Here is a 23,320-nt window from a genome sequence, read left to right on the forward strand (position 1 = left end):
TATAAACGGCCAAGGTTACGAGGACAAAGCTTCACCTGAGCACAACAGAATACAGAATGGAAGTGGGATCATTCCTCAAGGAACACGCAATTCTGGCCACACGAGTGAGCATACACGTGTGAGACTTGGAAACCGAGCAAAAGAAAACAGCACCTCAGAGTCAGAGTAAACCTCGGGAGGGAGATCATCGTGCGCAAGGGGTCTGTTTAATTTTAGAAGACCACTAGAAGACCCCATCTAGTTAGAATTCATTAGATGTGCCTGTAAACCGCCTGCCTCTGTCTGGATTAAAAACCTCTGTATGAGTTCCTCTCAACAGGGGCTTCTCCATCTAGACACTTCCGACGTGCTGGGCCCTTCGGTTCCTCTGTCGTGGTGGGTGGTCCTGGGCTCTGTAAGACCTCCAGCAGCACCCGGGCCCTCCCACACACAGGGAGTTGGGAGAGCCCCTCCTAACAGTGACTCTGAAGAGAGTCCAGATGCTGCCAAATGGGACCCATGGACAAAACTCTCTGGCTGAGAAGTACTGCTTTCAGTGGTGGGCTGCAACCTTGTGCTGCAAAGTACTTAAATTTTGCAGGCCAAATAAATGTTAGCATCTACTGAAACTACCCAATCACGCTCTTTAGCGGAGAAGTCCCCGAAAGTAACACACAAATAAACGAGCATGGCTGCTCCAATACAACTTTATGTATAGATAATGAAATTTTAATTTATGTGATCTGTCATGAATTATTACTCTTCTTTTAAATCTTAAAACCTTTAAATTTAAAAACACAAAAGCCATCTTACGCTTGTAGGCTGTATACAAACAAGCAGCAGACTCAGTTTGGCCCCTACTCCAATTTCCTGACTTCTGATCTAACCTGTCAAACCCAGAGCCTGGTCTCCAAGGACCCCATGATACAACTCCACCTCTGTCTGAGGAAAGTGTGAGATCCTACAACAATGCTAAGAAGTTCACACAACTGGGGATTTTGCGCATTATGTGACAGAGATACGTGATACCAAATAGCCACCTTCGGACTCCCAACATCAAGGTGGTAGCCCAACCCAACTACAGTGGTGAGGAGAGTTGAAAATTAAAGTGCACATATGTAAAGTGCACCTGTAAAACCATAACACAATCAAGAAAATGAATATATCCATCATCCCCAAAAGATCCCCATGACTCCTGGTAATCTACATGCCCCTGCCTCGAGGTAGACATGGGTATGCTTTCCTACAGAAGAGTTTGTGTTTTCTACAATGGAATTGTGTATATGTCCTTCTGTATGAGACTTCTTTTATTCAACATACTTATTTTGAGATTTACTTATCACTGTTGCTAAGTAGTATTCCATGGTATGGATACATTACAAGCTGTTTATCCACTAACACATTGATAGACGTTTGGATGTCTTCCACTTTTTGTCCAGCACAAAGAAAGCTGCCATGAACATTCACATATAAATATGTGTGTGGACATATGTTTTCATTTCTCTTGGGTAAACAGCAGCAGAATGGCTGGGTAAATGGCAGACGCACATGTAACTTTAAAAAAAACTGCCAAACTGTTTTCCGAAAATGTTTATGCTGTTTTACATTTCCAACAGCACTGAATGAGAATTCTAGTTATTCTGCCTACTTGTCAACATTTGCTGTGGCTTATCCTTTTAATTTTACTCATTCTGACGGATGCGTGCTGGTATCTGATTGAGGCTTTAACTTGCATTTTCCCAATGACTAAGGATTTTGAGCATCTTCTCATGTGCTTATACGCCTTGCGTGTCTCTTTGGTAAAGTGTGTTCAAAGCTTTGGGCTTTTAAAAGTTGGGTTTTCTTTTCATGTCAGAACTGTGATACTTCTTTATTCTTTTTTTTTTTTTTTAATGTTTTTATTTATTTTTTGAAGGAGGGAGAGAGACAGAGCATGAGCAGGGGAGGAACAGAGAGAGAGGGAGACACAGAATTCGAGGCAGGCTCCGGGCTCTAAGCTGTCAGCACAGAGCCCCGATGCGGGGCTCAAACTCACGAACTGTGAGATCATGACCTGAGCTGAAGTTGGATGCTTAACAGCCTGAGCCACCCAGGCGCCCCCTTCTTTATTCTTGATACAATTACTTTGTTGAATACATGTTTTGCAAATATTTTTTCCAGTATGTGGCATTTTCCTACTATTAACAACATCTTTTGAAGACAAAAAGCCTTTAATTTTGATGAAGTCTAATTAAAAAATAAATATCATGCTCTCTATTGCTGTACTTAAGAAATCTGTGCTAAATCCAAGGTCACCAAAATTTCTCTCTATGTGTTCTTCGACAAGTTTATACTTTTTGCTGTTATATTTATGGTCGATTCTTTGTATGATACACGACTGTGCACCTCGTGCTGACCATGCAGGCTTGGTCTATTTCTGAACACTCTCTTCTGTCCCACTGATTCCATGTCTGTCTTCACATCGGTATCACACTATCTTTATTTCCCCATATTTGCAATAAGTATCGAAAATCAGGTAGTGGTAGTCCTCCAAATTTATTCTTCTCTTTCCCAAAGTTGCTTTGGCTGTTGTAGGCTCTTTACATTCCCACAGCAATTTTAGAGTCATCTTGCCATTAAAAAAATAGGCAAAAAAGCCTGCTAGAATTTTGACTGGCTTTGTGACAAACTATCGATTATAGAATTGAGAATGTAAATCCGAGTCATCTGACCTATACACACAGCACACATACCCTACGCAGTTCTTCCATTTTCTGCAGCAATCCTTCATGGTTTTCAGGGCTGCGATCTTGGACATCTTTTGTCAGAAGTATCTTTAAGGACTTCACATTTTTATGCCTTTATAAATGGTGTTGTATTTTTTTTTTAACGTTTATTTATTTTTGAGACAGAGAGACAGAGCATGAACGGGGGAGGGTCAGAGAGAGGGAGACACAGAATCGGAAGCAGGCTCCAGGCTCTGAGCCATCAGCCCAGAGCCCGACGCGGGGCTCGAACTCACGGACCGCGAGATCATGACCTGAGCCGAAGTCGGACGCTCAACCGACTGAGCCACCCAGGCGCCCCTATAAATGGTGTTGTATTTTTAACTTTGGGTTTTTTTTTTTTTTTAAATGTTTGTTTATTTTTGAGAGAGAGACAGAGCATGAGCAGGGGAAGGGCAGAGAGAGAGGGAGACACAGAATCTAAAGCAGGCTCCAGGCTCCAAGCTGTCAACACAGAGCCTGACGTGGGGCTCAAAACCACAGACTGCGAGATCATGACCTGAGCCAAAGTCGGTTGTTTACCCGACTGAGTCACCCAGGCACCCCTTTAACTTTGTTTTCTTTACTGCTGTTAGCATGTAGAAATAATCCTGACTTCTGTATATTGATCTTATATCCTGAAACCCTGCTAAAATCAGTTGTAGCTTTTTATGTAGGCACCATGGGATTATCTATATACACGAACAAGACATTTGTGAACAGTTTCTTTTCTAGTCTGGATGCATTTTGTTTCTTGGTCTTACATTACTATACGGGCTAGAATATTCAATAAAATGTTGACTAAAAGTGGTGAGACCAGACATCTTTTCTTTTTCCTGATCTTAAGCGGTAAACATACTTCAAAATCAAGCACGGTATTAGCACTAACTTTTTAATATACGACAATGATCGGATTTAGGTTCACAACTGACAAATGACATTGATACACCGTTATCACCAAGTCCAGAATTTACATTAGAGCTCACGCTTGGTGGTGTACGTTCTATGGATTTGGACACGTGTGTAATGGTAGTATCCATTATTACAGTATTATACAGAATATTCTCAGTGCCCTAAAAGTCCTCTGTGCTCCATCGATTCATTACCTGCCCCTTCCCCCCACCCCCGGCACCAACTCCTGGCAGCAACTCTCTTTACTGTCTCCACAATTTTGCCCTTCCCAGAACGTCACAGAGTTGGAATATTACAGTAGCCTTTTCAGATTGGCTTCTTTCATTTAGTGATGTGTGTTTATTTCTTCCCTGTCTTTTCATGGTCCAACAGCCATTTCTTTTTAGTGGTGAATAATACTACCTGTGTGGATGGACTACTGTTTATCCTTCCACCTACTGAAGGACGTCTTGGTTGCTTCCTAGTTTGCTGTAAACATCTGTGTGCAGGATTTTGTGTAGGCATGTGTTTCCAACTCTCTTGGGTAAATACTAAGAAGCATGACTGCTGGATTACATGGCAAGAGTGTGTTTCTGAGAAACTGCCAAAGTGTCTTCCAAAGTGGCTATACCCATCCGTATTCCCTCCAGCCATGAATGTGAGTTTCTGCTGCTCCACATCTTTACTGGCATTTGGTGTTGATTTTGGCCATTCTAATAGATGGGTAGTTGTATCTCATTGTGGGGGCACAGTGGCTTGGGGAAGGCCTGCCTCACCCCCCAAACGTGGTTTTCCATTCACAGTTGTCCTCTGGGATCCCCACAACTTACCCACAGGTTGTGAAGCTGACCTATACTATAGTAGCATCTGATGCTAACAGAGGACTTCATTTCATGCAGAAAGGTTGAATCCAGTGCTCAGAGGGTCTCTGGTCTATTTCCCAAGGTGCCAATAAGATTACTGGGTCAACAGTCTATGGCCACTTTTTAGCCCTATGAGCCTTCAAAATCCCTCCTTTGCAGCTTGGAAATTTAGTCTGTACATAACATCACCTTAATGCTCACCATTTCTGCCAGGGTGATGGTTTCTGAAGTTAACAATTTTGTTCTGACTGACAGAGGTGACCAAGGCAGGCTGGTGAGGAGTGGGGCAAATCCCATCACCAAGCAAGGCTGCTCCTTTACTAACGATCCTGGGTCCCTGGCATTGTTGAGGGTTCAGACTCTCCTCCATACACCCTGGCTCTATCTTGGGGTACTGACAGCAAGAGGACCTGAATGAAGAGCAGAGGGGAGAGCTGCTAGGCAGGGGTGAGGGTGGAGAAACTGACTCTAAGCTCAGAGGCCATGGGTGCTGCAGACCTTCCCTGTAGGACTAACCATGGGCCCAAGTATGTGGCCGGGTGAATCCGTCAACCGGCCCCACAATCAATCACCTTGTAGAGGGCTACTCTTCACTTTCTCTGCTACCTGACTTCACATGCCCGCACCAATGTGTGTGAGCACAGGGCTACAACCACACTGAGTCCACAGCACCAGGAGTAGAGTATTCATGTCTCCAGTGTGTTTTCAACTTCACCTCACGCAGAACCCTGCACTACCCTTGAGACAGGCTAATTAAGAGTTCTTCTTTGTCCGTCTTATGTCTTTACAACTGATTCTAGTTTCCTGTTAGTTTTATAGGGTGTAGCCGTACCCCCTCATTCCAATAAAGAAAATCATAAAGCGAGAGGATAAGAGAACAAAAAAAAGCACTGGGGGAAAGGACTGTGGGTGGCGCTGGTCAGAGGATGACCTGGCACACAGGTACGGCGACCCTGGATAACCTCTGAGGACCCACAACACAGTGATCCAGAGAGGACTCAGGAAACCACAGCCTGGAGGCCATGTCCAACCCACTGTTGTGTACATGGGAGTGTTACTGGCACAGCCATTGCATACCGTTGTCTGTTTTCACATGATAACGTTCAAGATGAATAGCCTGTAAAGTCCAAAATATTTAATACCTGGTTCTTTATACAAGTTTGTTCATGCTTGGTATGAAGGTAAAGATATTAAAAGTTCTTTGATTTTTATTGGGCAAATAGCCCACAGATGATGTGTGTCATTTCTCAAAGATGCTGCTGAGGCATACATATGAGCAATAAGCCCAGTTGTCAAAGGTGAAAATTAGGTACCACTAAATCCGAAATTCTGCTTCCTTCTCATTCTAGAAATTGGATGGTGGAAAAGCCAGCATGAAGTTTGCAGGTTTGGTTTGTTTCCTTCTGCTCGTCATCTGTCAAACTGACTTTGGACAAAATGAAGAAGCACCTAGGAAGCAGCGGAGGAAGATGCACCACAGAAGACTGAGGGGCAGCTCCTCGCCTGCCCGCAGGTCCAGCAGGCAGCTGGGGGACCAGCGGACAATGGTCACACCTGGAGCAACACGTCCCGTGCTGAACCTGGACTACAGCACAGAGGAAAAGTTTGACTCTTTTGTAGGTTTTCTTGGAGTAGAATCAAGTTATAACGTGTTACCAGGTAAGAGCCCAGTGAGAGAAACAGAACCTCCATGAGGACAATTTTCCAAAAAAAGTTTTTTTTCATATTACTGTACTATCTTTTGGTTTAATCTAATGATAAAGTTTGAAATAATTTAAAATTTCATTTATAGAATGTAATTGTAACATAAAATTATTGGAAAAGAAAAAAGTTATCCCACAACGATGTTTATAAAACCCAGTTACTATTTTCGTTTATTAATTTCTGGTCTGTTTACTGTGCCATGTATTTGACATAGTTATATTCCTAATATAGATAATATACATAAAAAGTTGTAAGCTGCTTTTTCATTTATAGTGATAGATCATATAGGATACAGAAATAAATTATTCAGATGACTGAACACAGGGCTGTTAACCAGGGCCTGAGTTAGGCGAGCACAGTGGGGAGGGGGAGGGCGGATCGAACGTGAGAGCCCCCCCCCGAGGGTGGGAGTTGGGGATGGTAGCACGTCCCACAAAGGAGAGGTATCAGAAATGATACTGGGTCAGAAGGACAGCATCTCCCCTAACATTCACGTCAAAGCAGGCTGTCTACTGGCCTTCTTGGGTGACACACTCACCCACCTGTGTGCAACGCTGTGCATTGGAAATGGAGGCACTGAAGGCCGCTGCACTGTGCACGGTACAAGGGTGAACATGGAGGCATGGGAGCTGTCCTTCCGCAACACAGCAGTTCTCAAAGAAGGGACAGGTGCACTGTCTCCATGGGAACCAGTGTCAGAGGCACTGCAGAGGCAGGCTCTGTGGCCTGGCTGTCCTGTCTGCACACCGGCAGGTCTGGGGCACGGGCTCACCACTGGGGCTGTCCCTGCCCTGCTCTCTGGCACCGGATGGAGCTGCACTGCCGCGTCTCTTCTGAAATTAGGTACGGCCATCTCATTTGCTGGGGTCAACATAATGAGACGCTTTGGGGGCTTGTCTGGGATTTGCAAACATCCATTCTCTCTGCTTTGGCCATCAGGGCAGCCTGCTTGCAGATGAAGCCCGCTGATTATTCCTGGGTGGCCACCCTGTGCAGAGGCCGTGTGCCCACACTGGACACACGGCATGGATAAGGAATCCCTGATGCCTGGGGTGGTGGATGCTGTTGTATAACTTAGTCACCCCGACAGGTACAGTGTGGAGGCGCAGTTCAGAGTCAGGCCACCAGGCTGGTCACTCTCAGAGCCTGAGTGAGAGGCTGAGAGAGCAGGCGGACACCCCGCTGGGGGTTACATCTCTGGATCTACCTACTTTGTGTGCAAACACACGCAGGAACTTACTGTGTCCCTGCTTCTCTTTCAGGAAAGAAGGGACACTGTCTGGTAAACGGGATGACCATGTACAACAAAGCTGTGTGGTCTCCTGAGCCATGCACGACCTGCCTCTGCTCCAATGGAAGGGTGCTTTGCGATGAAACCGTGTGCCCCCCTCTGACATGCCCCCAAACCATCACACCGGAAGGAGAGTGCTGTCCAGTCTGCGTGGATACTGGTATAAGTATTTAGCTGAAACAAAATATCACATGTGACGGAGTCTTCAACTTACATTTGTTTTTGTTTTGTCACTGCCTTAAGTTTTAAATTAAATTATGGTAAACTAGTCATCAAGGTACTGAAGATACTGGCACAGTGATGACAAACATAGACGTTATTTGGGAAAATGCATGGTAGGAGACGGAACTAAACGATCTAGGCTTTATAGTCCCAGCTCTGTCAGAATGTGTAAACTTGGACCAGACCACACTGCACACAGACTCTCAGCTTCAGAGAAGCAGTGACAAAGCTGACATAGCCCACAGTTCCCACATTACACGCGGGGTCTCCCTTAATCTGACTCAGGGTGGGTACATTTAGACCACCAACGAAGATGAAGAACTCTTGGGGAACAGAGGGAGAGGCGGTTTGCATCTGGAGAGAAAAGAGCCCAATGCATCCAGCCTGTTCGCTCTCACTACTGCTCGGGTCATCTGGGGACATGTGCGAGCATGGCCCTGAAGCAGGGCCCACATCTTGGCCACGTGGCCTGGTGCATGTCTGCTGTCCCCTACGCTCATGGGGCTCATATCTGAGCGACAGACGACGCTCGAGAGGGAGGCGCAGGTCCCCAGGAAGAGCCTAGTTAGTGATTGATGAAATAAACAAACGTGGTAAATAATCTGATGGGAAAGAACAGAGACATCTTTTCTGGTCTACAGTTGAGGTAGATGGACGGTCACAGGGTGGGTGTCTACAGAGGATGTCTACCAAGAAGAACTTCAGAATATTTAGGAATTGCATTTTGGTTTACACTTATTTTACTAAGGTATTATGCCTTTAAAAAATGTTACCAAATATACAGGCAAGATTTAGAAATTATCAGACATTTTTCAAAGGACTTGGAATAATCTTGAAATGCTGTGGCTATTTTGGAAAAATAAACTTGGATATACAGGAAGGATTTTAAATGTTTCAATATGATAGCTTTAGTTTCCTTTCCTTAATTTTTTCCTGTTTTCCTTTTGCATGCTGTGCCAGAGATGTGAAAAAATAACTCACTGACTTTATAATATATACTGGACCAAAATCTCAAGTAATTCCTTCAAATAGTTACATTTTCTGAGTTCCTTTCCCGGGTGATTTATGTCTAGATGACTCAGTAAAGGTGCACGCATTGGAGCTCACTTCTCCCTGAGCTCCGGTGACTGTCGGGCTGGCCCCATTTGCTGCTCAGTGTGAACGCAGGCGAGCGTGTGCCGCTGACCATTCTGCCCCCATCTTCACAGAACAGTGGGGAGCACCCCTGTGCACACTTACAACAGCATCATCTGAGTCCAGGAGGACTTCCAGAAGGTCACACAGTAAAAATCAGACTAGAGAGTCTGGGAGGGAGAAAGAGAAAAACTCTCTGTAATTCTAAATTTCAGAAGATGCTTTTGGGCCCGTGGGGCTGAAAGGAAACCAGACAAAAATAATAATAAATCTACAAACGAAAGCCAGTTTCACTACCACAAGCAAGCAAAATACACATTTCACTTTTTTATGTTTGGCGGTACAGACGCTTACACTGTTAATAACCCGAATTAACTGAGCAGTATCTATGATAAAGGTCGCACCTCATCACGTTGCAACCTCACACAGGACTGCTTATCACTGTGCATCATGTAACAACATTATTCCCTCTTTATTACCAGGTAGCCAGGCATTTTAGTAAAAATAAATATTAAGGCCACAGGCAAAACAAAAATTGCCTAAAACAAGTCTTAGAAATAAAATTTCAAAAGGTGTCTCATGTGTATATCGCACTCAAGTACCTGGAGGGAATATTTACTAACCTCATTTTCACTATGATTTTTCCTTTTGCTAACGTCACAACCCACCCCTGTTGTGTCCCCATGGTTGGTAGCTTCTCTCCAGCCACTCAGTGGTACAGCTGTAAGTGATACAAGTGAATTTTCTGGTGATTCTTCAGAACAAAGAGAAGCAACCAACTTACCCTGTACGCAACTGCCATCTTGTCCGCTGGAAATGAACCCAGTGTTGCAAAAAGAGGAACTTCGGTTTGAGGAGGATGAAGAAGAAATTAAAGAAGATAAAGATAAGGAGCAGAAGAAACAGACCGCTGACCTCGGAGAGCAGGAGAGACCCCTCAGTGAAGGGCGGAGCAGAGAAGGGGGAGAGCAGAGACCCCACGAGGAGGGGAGGCAGGCCCATCAAAGAGGACACCCAGCAAGGGAGGAGGAGGAGGAGGAGGAGGAGGAGAAAGAGGAGGGAGAGGGGGAGGACAATGACGACGAGGAGGAGGACGGCGATGACGAAGAGGAGCACGATGACACCATCAGAGGAGACGTGTTCAGGATGCCCTCAAGACCCCGGGTCCCCCCCTCTCCCAGACGCATGCCACCTCTGCCCGGCGGGTGCTCTCTGTCCTACAGGACCATCAGCTGCATGAGCGCAGGCCTCACACAGATGCCACCACTCACGGCACCAGAGATAACAAGCCTGGAGCTTGCTGGTAAGAGACGTGGGTGCATGTTGTTCTGTCCTTGCCCTGTGAGAGTCCTACTTTAATTTCATAATATAAACTGATCCTAAACACTCTTCGATCATAGAAATAAACTTTGTGGAATAAACCGCATAGTTACGTGTAAGCAAATTTCTCCAAATCAAATCATGATTTCCCACTGACTCTCCCTCAAGTAGGCTTTACTGAGGTGTGGTAACTTATGGGATGTGTGCAGTTGTGTAACTACCCCACATTCAGGGTGCAGAAAACTCCCGTCCCCTCCCCACACTTGCTCGCACCCCTCCCCCCCGCCCCTGGTCTCTGCTGAGGTGACGCGCCTCCAGAGTTTGGCCATCCATGGCCATCACCCAAGTGGGGTCACATGGCACGCAGTCTTCCTGGCTGGGCCTCTTTCACTTGGTGTCTGGATGCTGCTCCTCAGGAGCCTGTGGGGCGCGCAGAGACCACAGGTGCCAGCTGGAGGGTACAGGGTCAGGGCCAGTGTGGGGCGACCGTATGAACAGTTCCACAAACATCCACACACAGAGGCCCGTGTGGACCTGGTTTTCCTCTCGTTAATGCTGAGTGACAGAGTAAATGTGTGTTTGACTTTATAGGAAACCACCCACGGTTCCCAAAGCTGGCTGCGGCCTTGCTGCCAGAGATGCCCAGCACCCCCCACTGGCCTCTCCCTCATGTTAGCCGTTCAGGCGGGTATGGTGGGGTCTGGTCCTCCTCCCTGTTCATGTGAGGTTACCAGAAGGGCTCTGAGCACACGGACGGCAGGACCAGGTGTGTGTCTGTCTGCCCTGAACACAAAGGGTAAGAGAATCTGAATGGGGTTTCGGATATGCCTCAGGGGAAACCACAGAAATAAACTACCAGAGAAATAACAACTGACCTCGTAAACACACACACACACTCAACAGACAACGTCGGACACTGTGGTTCAGGACGGCCAGTCTGTGACAGGACACCACACTCGAATGATCCCTGGGGAACCCCCTCAGGCCCAGCAGCATCCACCCCCGCTCAAGGCTGGCACATCAGGTGCGCTCTGCCATAAGAAAACCCAATCCGTGCATGAAAAAGGAATGACCTGTGCCCCGTCATACTATCTTGGTTTTACAAGAAGGTCACCACCTGGTTTTTGTAGTACTCCCTGTTTCTGGGAAGCTCATTTTCTAGGTTTAAAATCATTGACTACTGTACTTAACTAAATGTCAAAACAAAATCCCATAAAATTAAAGCACGTAGAACAAACTTCTACAGATCGAGGCCACACAATTGTAATACTAGATCTGGAGGCCATCTGAGCTCCTCGTTCAGAGAAGGAGATTTCAGAAAGGTAAATGATGTGTCAGGATTTCATGGATAACAGTCTCCTCGGATTTCTGGCCCAGGGTCTAGGACACATCAAAGGGAAAGTATGCTTAGATAGATCGTGTCCTTGTCTCCCCAGGGTAGAGCTCTCTCGCTATCTATGCACGTGCATGAGTACACGTATGTGTACGTGCACATGTCTGTGTGCACACGTGAGCCTAAGTTACAGCTGCTGTTTTCCAGGCAATGCCATCACCTCCATTCCTGATGAAGCATTTAATGGGCTGCCGAATTTGAAAAGGCTCGATCTGAGCAAAAATAATATCACCTCCCCGGGCATAGGGCCCAAAGCATTCAAGGTAAGTATACACACTCTGCCTGGTGAGTGATGACCCCCTCGGGCAGCTTTGTCCTGGCAGCAGGGAAGGGAAGGAGACTGAAGTGTTTTCACTGTAGCTTTTTCCTGAGAAAGTCTCCCCGTGATGTCCCTAAACCACTCAAGTTTTATCTTGATCAAGGTCTGTGGGTTTCCATGCTTCACCCATAGAGCACCAACAACGGCGAAATGACAAAACTAGTATTTTGAACTTATGGAGCAGCCTCTCCTCAAACAGCTGAAAGTATGTTTAAATATGGTCTTTTAGTACATGAGCAGAGCTTATCTGGAAACTTTATTTACATGTTCAGGCTAGAAAGACAGAGCTTTGTGATTTTGTGCTGAGGGCAAGACCTGATGAACTTGTGGCCAGCACAGGGTTCTGGAGACACAAACGGGCTCAGATGAAAATCAGCATGGGACAGTGGGGGGAAAGACAAGGGCGAGAGGACAGGAAACAACAGAGAGTAAACCTCTGGAAGACTTGCGTTTGACTAAAACATTTCCTAAAATGGGAGAAAAGGAAAGAGGCCCAAGGAGTGTCAGGGAAGCAAAGGTGCAAACAAGAAAGAAGGGGTCTATGTGTGTAAACAAATACACACGTGTGCTGTAAGAAGCCCAATGAAACACACTGCAACTCCCTTTATGACCTTTGTACAAATTGCTGGGCACGAGTGTGCTCAGTTCCTGGCTCCCACGCAGTTTCTGGGCTGGGACAGGACAGGGCTCCAGGCACCTGTCCTGCTGCATCAGCTGAGACTCACGCATCTGCTACGTTTGATCAGAAAGACAGACACATAGGAAAGCATCTCCTTTTCTTGTTTTGGGGTCCTCTGTCCCCTTCCCAAACTGCTGAAGTTTGACTACGTGCTGCTGAGTCACCAGTGAGGCGTCAGAGCTCTACAAGCACACAACCCCAAACACAGGCATGTGCCTCCCAACAGAACTGTGTGGGCACCACGAAGGAGCAGCCTGTGGTATTTGTAGCCACCGTGAAGAAGGTCCACAACACTTAGTGCTATTTTATGACTGTTCCCACTTAGTGTAACTAGAAAATTGAGGTGTGCAGATATATTGTAAGAACTCAAACTGCTATCTTTTGTTTTAATTTTTTTAAATGTTTGTTTTTGAGAGAGAGAAAGAGCACAAGCAGGGGAGGGGTGGAGAGAGGAGACACAGAATCCAAAGCAGGCTCCAGGCTCTGATCTGTCAGCACAGAGCCCGACGCGGGGCTCGAACCCACGAGCCGTGAGATCATGACCTGATCTGAAGTTGGACGCTTAACCAACTGAGCCACCCAGGTGCCCCTCAAACTGCTGTCTTAATTGGTAGCATCCATGACAGATTCAGAGCACCACATAATCTAATTAACTTGTGTCTACTGCCGAGAAGGTGGAAACCTAAGATGTAGCCCAATGTGACTGGTCCAGTGGTGACAGGAGCTCTCTTTTCCTCACTAAAGCCACAATAGGAAAAATAGGTGAGTGGGACACAAAATCATCAGACACAGTTTGCTGACAATGCTTCCCGCAGGCACGAGTAAGGGCAGGCGGGTCCGTGAGGCTAAGTGGGGCTGCGCTCTGGGCGCTCAGTGCCATGTGTGACTGCACATCTATACCAGATGAAAAGGTAACTCGAGATTCACTTTTTAAGCTTCTGAAGAAGTTACTGCGCCTGAATATGGACGGGAACAATCTGGTAGAGATTCCTCCTGACTTACCATCTGCATTAGAAGAACTTAAGATCAATGACAACAGTCTGCAGGCTATCAGTGAAGAGAGCTTATCCGGTATGTAACGTTTGGTTGATGTATGTCCTTACAGCCTTTTCCTCTGTGGTCGTGTGGAAACTTTATGTACAGTATTGCCAGATGCACTAGTGAGTTTTTTAGGCCCCATCACCATTTACCTTGATAAAATTTATTTACTCCTCTCATGGTTGATTCTGGACCAAACTGAACAACTGAAGTTGTCACATTGTGAGCTCGGCACAAAAGAGGCAGCACCACGCAAGCTGTTCACAAGTGCTGGCTGGTGTCTCTGCTGAGGCCAAGTGCTGTGTCCAGACAAAGACGCCTAACTCTTCCTTCCATCCTCCCAACAGTCCAGCACAGCTCGTGAAGTACAGTGCTCACCACTTCCTATTTATCTGATTTGAAATATTTTAAGCCTAAAAAGAATAAAACAATTTCGTTATTTCTTTTTACTCCCAAAAAACCTCACGAGGAACAAAGCTCTTCCAGTGATGGGAAGAAAACCAGCAATCCTAAGAAATGCCAAGTCTGAAAAGTACAGAGTTCTGGAAATATTCTATTTCCAGATGGGACTGCAGGACGCACATGAAACACATCAATACACACAAATTGTGATAGGCTCTGTCATATGGAAAAGACACCCAGAAAGTGCAATTTCTAACTGCTAGGCGAAACAGAGGCCGAAGGAACACTGAATTTAGGCCAGCGCACTGATGGGTGTCTGCTAACTGCACGCGAGGTCACCTTTCTAGCTCCATTTTCTAGACCACGTGTTATAAGGCAGAAGCCCCTACCGGGAGCTGTGCTCACATATGCCTGGCAGCGGCTTCTCCACATGCTCCCTCCCTCACACACGTCTCCCCGGTCCAAGCACCTAGAGGCCTCGGCCACGAGGAAGGCCTCAGGTGACGGTGCCCAGAGAGCCTCTACATTCTGTGCTGAGCCCTCTGCCATGGACCGTCAGCCAGCTGGCAGCAAGCAGGGTGCCCCTGAGCTCAGGCCTCCACCGCTGCCAGATGCTGCTCTTTCTGCAGGGAGGGAGGCCCCTGGTGTGGCCGCCAGCGGCCTGCTGCTCCCCACGTGCTCTTGTGGCAAGTCTTCACTCACGACCCTTCACGGTACAGACAGTTCCAGAGAAGTGGGCAGGAGGGGTGGTGCAGGGAGAGCAAGAGCACGTGCAAAGGTGCACAGAAACAAAAGGGACCGGATGCTTCCGGGAGAGCACGCAGCCCCCCAGCAGTGCTTGTGCGTGGCCACCACTCGCATTCTCCCGTGTCCGTGACCTGCCAGGTTGGCCCCCACCCCACAATGGGAAGGACTTCTACCAACTTCCTGCTTACAAACCCTCTTACACTGCATCTACCCTACAGGAAGCTTCTCTAGTCCCAGCGTGTTGCCTGTCACATACAACATACACGTAAGCCAGGGTAACTGTAAACTCACGTATAACATCATGAACTCACACTGGGTGCTACGTTTCTCTCTCTCTCGTGAGGTCACATACCAGCTACTGGTCTACTTTTATTATCTGTTTTCCACGGGAAAACTTCCATTATGTTCCCAAACTTCAACTATGTTCTAGATAAATGGGCTAGATTCTCAGTACCTCTAGTTTCAGAAATTAGAGAGAACATGAGGAAATATATAACCACTTATCAGTTTACTGGTCGGGCCTCCTACTTCCTCTCAGCCCTTCAAGTGACGCCACACGGGCTCGCAGACTAGCGTCCTGTCCTGCCGCCGCCGCCGCCCAGAGGCTCCTCACTGCCTGGTGCACAAGGGGCCTGTGCCAAGGCTGTGAGCACAGCCACCCAGTTCGAAACGGCCTGTATTCACCTGGCTGCCTCAGCCTCCCATTTCTCCCTGCGTCGTCCTGTGCTTGGGAGTCCAGCCTCACCACTAGTGTGGTCTGTGCCCCTGATGGTGCTGCCCCTTGCTCTGGCTTGGACAACGTCTTGCCTCTCTAATATGCCTAAGAGAGGGAACTGAGATGTACAGAGCACTCAGTGCAATGCCCGTGACTTGAGCTGAATATGAAAGCATCCCTATTCTGGAAATCTTGGCCACCAAACCAACCCCAAAGTTACACCCTGAATATCTGACTCAGATGCCTCTGGGTATCATCACTGCTGAGCCGTCCACTCTCCTTCAGGATTCCAGCTGATGTGGATCATGCCACTCCTGAGGCCAGTGGAAATGATGTAGGGAAACTTATTTGTATAAAGGCCTTTCTTGGTAGCTCAGTCTGAATGCGTGGAGAATTCTTGATCATTCTCCTTTCCAAACATGCATTTGGCTGCACTCTCTGCCAGGAAGTGAACAACTGTGATGAGAATTCACTGCTATAACTCCCTTGTTCAGAGACTGACATTTGCCAGGCAGAGCACTCCCCTGTCCTCCGTCCATCCCTAATTATGCTGCTGTTTCATCTGGGCGTCCACGTCTTCGCCAATGCTTTAATGACCTCCACAACCTTCTACTGCTCACTTGGGCTCGCTGCCTCTGTGGGACGCCCTCACTCGATAGGCCTGTCTCTGCACTGGATCGCGTACCCAGCATCTTGCTAAGCTGGGCACCTAGGGTGCACAGAGCACTTGGGAAACAGCTCTGCAAGGGGGAGGCCAAAGAAGCGACATCTGCCCTCCAAATAAACTGAACATTTCACATGACATTTTGAAAGATACAGGAACTACATGGTTTTTTGATTTTCTTCATATTCTGACAATTGTATTTTATTTTTTGTAGACCTAAATCAGCTGGTCACCTTAGAACTGGAAGGAAACAATCTCAGCGAATCCAACGTCAACCCTTTGGCTTTCAAATCTTTGAAGAGCTTATCCTACCTGCGTCTGGGAAGAAATAAATTCAGAATTATACCACAGGGGCTTCCGGCTTCTATTGAGGTACCACTATCTTTCTTCCAATGTTTTATGTTTTAAATACAGTCTACCTGAATTTAAAAAAAGCACTATTTTGAAACATTATTGTGCGGCAGATTAAATCCCATTTTGGTGCTATATACAGAATTTACTATAATTTCAACATTGTGTTTCCTCAAGCAATACACAATTTTAATTACTGGTAGTGACCCTTGATAAAGTGAAAATTGGTCTTCCTGACAGCTCTTGGGGGGAGAATGGGGAAGATGAATGAGAACTTAAACAGAAACGACAACTTGCAAGAAAGCGTCCCAGTTCCGCCCAGCGCCCATCACTGCCTTCCCACCCTGTGCCCAGGCTGGAGCCTCACTGCCAAGTTCACACCCAACCTCTAGCACTGACAGCAGAGGTCTGGAAGACCCAGCGGGGCCCTGGCTGACTGCTCTGAACTCTGTTTCTGCCCTCCCTGCCAGCTGTGGGCCCACTGCCCACGGAGCCACTGGCCCGGGTCTGCCATGGCTGCCGCAGGGCCATCCTTCTTCATCCTCCTACTGGCAGATTAAGAGAGAAGTTTAGAATTTGTCGAAATTGTAAAGACTGAGGCTCCAACACTGGGCTTTATTTCAGAAAGACGTATAGACCCCTTACCCTATCCCAGACATCCTCAGTCAGGTTCTTTTGAGGGTGGGGTAATTTATAATTTTTTAAGTTAAGGTTTTAATACATAGTGCACGCAAGTAAAACACACGCAATTTGAATAATATGGAGGAGCAAAGGGTCTCCAAATGTGCCTGAACTCCTGTCCCACATTCTTCTTTCCAGAGGGCCCCTCTCACTGGTAGGGGAGGTGATGTCCACGCAGGTGTGTGTGCTCTGACCCTTCCAGGGCCCTGCTTCCCAGACAGAGTCTAGTGTCTGGATGAGTGTGCTCTGAGTGGGGTACACCTAGGTTGGAATTTACACTTTAAAAGGCTCATGACTGATTCTAATATGCAACCAAGTTTGGGAACCACTGATTTGGTTCACCCCTAAATATGTATTAAGGTAAAAGCAAAAAGCTAAAGATTGCTTTACCTCTTCCTTTTTTAAAAAAAAAAACAACTTTTTTTTTTAAAGTTTATTTTATTTATTTTGAGAGGGAGATAGAGAGCAAGTGGAGGAGGGGCAGAAAGACAGAGGGAAAGAGAGAATCCTAAGCAGGCTGTGCGCTGTCAGCACAGAGGCCAATGAACCCACGAACCATGAGATCGCGACCTGAACTGAAACCAAGAGTTGGACATTTAACCAACTGAGCCAGCCAGGAGCTCCTGCTTTACCCATTCCTAACAAGTAAGAAAATTAAATGAAAAGGGGAGGAAACTAGTACAATAGGAATAGAAAGTTAAACTGAAGATGTATACCAATGTCTGGTTCTAATTTCCAATAAGATTTTTGAGGGAAAACTCCCTCTAGGACCAAGGGAATTAAGGCAGCTGGCTGTTGAAAACAATAGCTCTAGCAAACTACCCCGATGTTAAATCAAGGCTCTTAATTAACTTTTCATTAAATTAATCTTAATACAAGCCAATCTAAAACGCTGACAGGCAGCACAGACTGGTGGGACAGCCTGCCCCAGAGCTGGGACCTGGTGGGGACGTGTGTCTCTTGTGCATCAGGAGTGGGACCATGTGCCTTGTCATCTCTCCAGGCTGGGCCATTTCCACTACTGAAGGGGGAATGATCATCTCTACCTATTTTCCAGGGTTTTGAAGCCCAAATGAGATAATTTACATTAATAGGTTTTATAAACTAGAGAGCTTTATACAATTATTATGGTATGCTGTATCTTGCAACATTTTATGGTTCAAACCTTCATTTAATCCCATGACCACGAAAGGTGACACATTTTATTTCACTAGTTAGTTAGAAAAGGACAACTCACAATAACAAACTCACTTGGAAAAGCAGTAGACTCTTCAGACAGCACTAAAGAGATCAGTCTACAACACCATCTTTCTGTCTCAAACTCAACCAACCAGCACGAAGAAAAATAGTCTGTTTTCTTAATTATAGGAATTATACCTGGAAAATAACCAAATTGAAGAAATAACCGAGATTTGTTTCAATCACACCAGGAAGATCAATGTCATTGTGCTACGATATAATAAAATTGAAGAAAACAGGATTGCTCCTTTAGCCTGGATAAACCAAGAGTGAGTATCCGCTGCTGTCTGACTGTCTTAGACAGTTTCTTCCCGCTGGCATTACTGCACGGGCTAGGAATGAGCGACACCCTTTCATAGTGAACCCTCCCCCAAACCTGGCTATCTGATTGGAGCTTGTGGTATGGCTGGTGTTGAGGTGACCACAGTCTCTGTTACTTGGACACCCCACCCCCAGCCCAAGCGCTGAGTGACCCAAGGTCTGTCCACCTCACAGGTGGTCATGAAGTTGAAGTGAGGCCAGCCCTGCCCCTGCTGATAAAGGAAGATGCCCCTTACCCTTGTGGGACCTCACGGTCTCACGCCTCCGAGCCCTTTCTCTGTCTCAAGTCTTATACAACAGGCGGGAAGGGGTGTGGCTGGAGAGGGAAGGCAGGAAGCAGGGTCTATGGCTGGCGTGGGGGTCTTGCCTGTCAGGAGGGCAAGACAGGCCATGGCGGGGCGGCGGGGGGAGCTGGGGAGAAGCCAGATTGGGCCGTGTGGGGAGGGCATGAGGGATCTGAGTGGCACAGTGGGAACAGGCATCTTTCAGGGGCAGGACAGAGGGATGAGACAGCCTCAGGTCCAGCCGAGCCCAGCAGGACATGGTGGTGGCAGGGTGACTCAGAAGCCACAGGGGAAGCTCCTGAAACAACCAGGCAGCCCCCTTTTCTCGACGCCTGTGTCACCACAAGCCCTATGTGCCAGGCTGTCAGATCAGGTGTGGAGCAGAGGTGGTTTCAGGGATAGGCAGCTGGACGTCTGACCCCAGAGACAGTGGTGGGTCCTGAGTTCACTACTGCCCCAGGAATGAACTTTCTTCCTGATCCCGGCGCTCTTTGCCCTGGAGCTAGAACAGCTGCGTGGTGACCAGGTAAGAGCGGGAGCCTCGCGGCCACCCTCACACAAAAGTCACTGCTGCACACCCAGTGGTGGCAGGAAAATGGCTGAGTATCCCTGTGGTCCCTGCCCCACGCTCTACTCTGCTCACCCTTCTTTGCTGCAGAAATCTCGAGTCGATCGACCTGTCCTACAACAAGCTCTACCACGTCCCCTCCTACTTGCCCAAGTCACTGCTGCACCTCGTGCTCCTCGGGAACCAAATCGAGCGCATCCCTGGCTACGTATTTGGCCACATGGAGCCAGGCCTGGAGTATCTGTACCTGTCATTCAACAGACTCTCAGACGACGGCGTGGACAGAGTCTCCTTCTACGGGGCATACCATTCTCTGAGAGAGCTGTTTCTGGATCACAATGACTTAAAATCTATACCACCTGGGGTACAAGAAATGAAAGCACTCCATTTTCTGAGGTTGAACAACAACAAGATACGGTAAATTTTGGCTTTTTCAAGTATCGATTTAAACTGCTGTGGTTGACAGAGTATACGATTAAACAACCATGACATGATGTCTGGGATTTACTTCTAAGGGGAAAAAAAGGACAAGAGGTCACATTGAACAAGATAGGCAGATGTTCATAATTACTGAAGGGGGTGATAGGCACTCAAGGATTCATCACAGCTTTTTTCTACTTTTGTATATGTTTGCAAACTTCCATGGTAAAAACCTTTAGAATGGAACACTATTACCTAATACTGAGAACCTAAGGGGTGGGTTGAAGTGAGGCTTCAAGATGGGATATTACAGCACTGCTCCTACCCTCATATGACATTTAAAACATTCTAATCTGATTAGAATCTAAACTGATTCTATCTAGATTCTTCCTGAAGGAAAAATTCTGAAAAAAATTACTGAGTGTCAGCTTCTCTCACTTCTGGGGACACAATTTCCTATCTGCCTGGAAAGCATCAAGGTCTCAAGGATTCATCTGGAATGCTGCGGTAGTGCAGCCAAAGGCTGATCCTTGAGATGGGGTCTTGTCCCTGAAGATTCTACCCCTTCCTCTTTTCTCTGTCTCTAAAATTCCAAACACAAACTCCCAAAAACAAAAGAGGGAAAGAGTCAAGGGTGTATAACAGTACTGGAGAGAGAGGTGGGAGTGGGGAAGGCTTTATAAGATTCAGTTAAAAACGGTTTGGCTAGAGTACTTCATAGCTGTGCTCTGTGCTTTCTATTTGCGTCAGAAAGCACATGCCTGTCCCCCTTCCAGCCTGACATCTTGATTAACACCTTTCTCCTCCACCTCTGAACCATTGGTTTCATTCACAGATGTTTGTTGCTTGAACCTCTTATTTCTTTAAGGGTAACAAACTGCTGAGCCCTATGTTTGTTATCCTTCCCACATTTGTCAGCTGGAACTCTTATCAACCAGGGCCACTTTGTTACTCAGGGGGGTAAGATGAATGCTCCGTTCTTCCCCTGAAATGTCCAATCAGAGCAAGAGGCTGGCTAAAAATTTCTAACCATGTGAGCTGACAGATATTACCTAAACTTAACATGCAATCATTCTGCAGTATCTACAAATGCCAAATTATGTCTTATACCTTAAACTATCATGTTGTATGTTAATTCTATCTTTACAGAACTGGAAAAAAATGATACATGTATTAAATATGAATGGAAAGGACTATAAAACATATTAAAATATATTTCCAGCTGTCTCAGGAAAAAAAAGAAGTCGGTGCCTAAGTGTTTGTGTTTTTTGTTTTTGGCTTTCTCTCTTTCTCTGGAGAATCAATATGAACTCATGGTTTTATATATTCAGAATGCTTTCATCAACTGTAATTACTGTTCTTAAACTCCACTCCTTGGCCAGAGGTAGCGCTCAGAGCTGGCTCCGTGTCCTTGGAGAGGCCTCTGCTGACCCGGGAAGCACTCTCCTCCCCCTGCCACGCACCAGTGACAGCCTTCTCCCAGAGAGGTCCAAGCCCCCTCAATGGGAGCAGCATCCACATGCCCCAGGCTGGGGACCGGGCACTGTCTTTTCTAAGGTGTTGTTACTGTTTCAAGGCTTGCAGTGAACTGCCAGGAAATATGTATTTTGTAAAGAAAAAGAACAGGAGTTCATACTGGTGTTTCCAATTCAAATTTAACCATATAGAGTATTCCTTTTGTTTTAAATTTGTTTATCTTATACTGAGAATCTAGGTTCTCAACAATGTTAACTAAGTCATTATCTTACAATGTACAAACAATAGTTTCGAAATAAGAATACCATTACTACAAGCACAAAAATACTGAATTAAGTATACAGTGTTTTGGGGAGCTCTATTTGCTTTTAGAATATGTTCCACAAAGGATGTGTAGCTGAAATATTGTGGCCTACTTTGTAACAATATGTCAACAACTTAATATTCAGATAAGGTCTTTGGTTTGTTTTTGGTTTCAGGGAATTACTATTTTCTGTTTGATTAATGATTTTTACTATGTTAAACATTTATAGAATTCCAAAGTCAAGACTATATAACAAGGTATGTTAAGAGAAGTCCTTCTATGCCTGTACCTTATGCTGCATTCCATCATTCTGCTTATTAATTTTTTTAAATTAATTTGTGGTTTTTCCTTTCAGTATTTTTTTGCAAATATAAGTATACATACATACACATATTCCCCACCCTCTCCCACAATTACTATACAAATCATTACCAGAAAGATTTTTCTTTTTTCTCTTTTAATTTTGTTTAAATGCTTTTATCCATTTGTGAGAGAAGAGAGACAGAGCATGAGTGGGGGAGGGGCAGAGAGAGAGGGAGACACAGAATCCGAAGCAGGCTCCAGGCTCCGAGCTGTCAGCACAGAGCCTGACACGGGGCTCAAACCCACGAACTGTGAGATCACGACCTAAGCCGAAGTCAGGCGCCTAACCGACTGAGCCACCCAGGTGCCTTGACAGTGAGTGGTACTTTCTTTTTTTAACGTCTTATTTTTGAGAGAGAGAGAGAGAAGACAGACAGAGCACAGAGTGGGGAAGGGCAGAGAGAGAGAGAATCCCAAACAGGCTCCAGGCTCTGAGTTGTCAGCACAGAGCCCGATGCGGGGCTCAAATTCATGAACCACAAAATCATGACCTGAGCTGAAGTCGGACACTTAACTGAGTGAGCCACCCAGGCGTCCCTCGAGTGGTACTTTTTATAATTATCAGTATAGCCTTACTATGCCTCCTTATCAATATATGGAGAATTTCCTCATTCTTTTTACAATAGAATACAGACCAGTATTCTATTATGTGGAAATTTTATTTAACCAGTTCCTTATTGATAGACATCTAATTGTTTCCATTCTTTTATTACTACAAAGAATGCCATAATGCGTAACTTTGGACAGCCTTTTATATTTTTCCAGACTAACTCTGGGATAGGCTCCTAGAAGGGAGACTGCTGAGTGACCGGGCAAAATGCACGTGACCCTGCTAGGTACTGCCAATCCCCGCCCCCGGGGCTGTCCTGCTTTGAATTCCCTCCAGTACTGTGTGATCCTGCACAGCCCCATTATCAGACCATGTTGATGAGCTTCTGAATTTTTTTTTTTTTTTTTTATGTGAGGCAAATCTGGTAAGTGACAGTGCTGTGCCAGGATACTTTCAACGTGCATTTCTCTTGTCATGAATGAAACTAAGCATCTCTTCATGTTTATGTCAGTTCATTTTTTCTCTGGTGGGCTGGTTACCAGGGCATTTCCCTCACTTCTCCTTTTTCTGCAGGGGCTTTTAGGAGGTCTCTGTCCACTGGCCCTATATCTGTGATATAAGTTGCAAAAGCTTTCTCCTAGTTTGCCATTTGTCTTTT

The 23,320-nt window shown here is 46.1% G+C and overlaps 2 protein-coding genes across 8 annotated transcripts in view; one reads left to right on the forward strand and one right to left on the reverse strand.

Annotated features, from left to right (window-relative positions):
* Positions 1-23,320, reverse strand: part of CENPP (centromere protein P) — a 227,909-nt gene that overhangs the window by 48,575 nt on the left and 156,014 nt on the right. The gene's annotated exons all lie outside the window — the stretch shown is intronic.
* Positions 1-23,320, forward strand: part of ECM2 (extracellular matrix protein 2) — a 32,940-nt gene that overhangs the window by 6,778 nt on the left and 2,842 nt on the right. For 3 of the 4 annotated variants that reach the window (XM_015080757.3, XM_015080756.3, XM_015080755.3), the window contains 8 exons: positions 5,827-6,136; positions 7,444-7,632; positions 9,523-10,131; positions 11,689-11,804; positions 13,475-13,610; positions 16,320-16,477; positions 18,506-18,645; positions 19,640-19,966. In XM_015080757.3, the coding sequence (XP_014936243.1) occupies positions 5,851-6,136; positions 7,444-7,632; positions 9,523-10,131; positions 11,689-11,804; positions 13,475-13,610; positions 16,320-16,477; positions 18,506-18,645; positions 19,640-19,966 (1,961 nt within the window). In that variant the 5' untranslated portion in view covers positions 5,827-5,850. The remainder of the gene's footprint in view (positions 1-5,826; positions 6,137-7,443; positions 7,633-9,522; positions 10,132-11,688; positions 11,805-13,474; positions 13,611-16,319; positions 16,478-18,505; positions 18,646-19,639; positions 19,967-23,320) is intronic. The other variant, XM_015080758.3, reaches the window with a different exon arrangement.

This window comes from Acinonyx jubatus, chromosome D4 (assembly GCF_027475565.1).
Source record: "Acinonyx jubatus isolate Ajub_Pintada_27869175 chromosome D4, VMU_Ajub_asm_v1.0, whole genome shotgun sequence".
Classification (NCBI taxonomy): Eukaryota; Metazoa; Chordata; class Mammalia; order Carnivora; family Felidae; genus Acinonyx; species Acinonyx jubatus.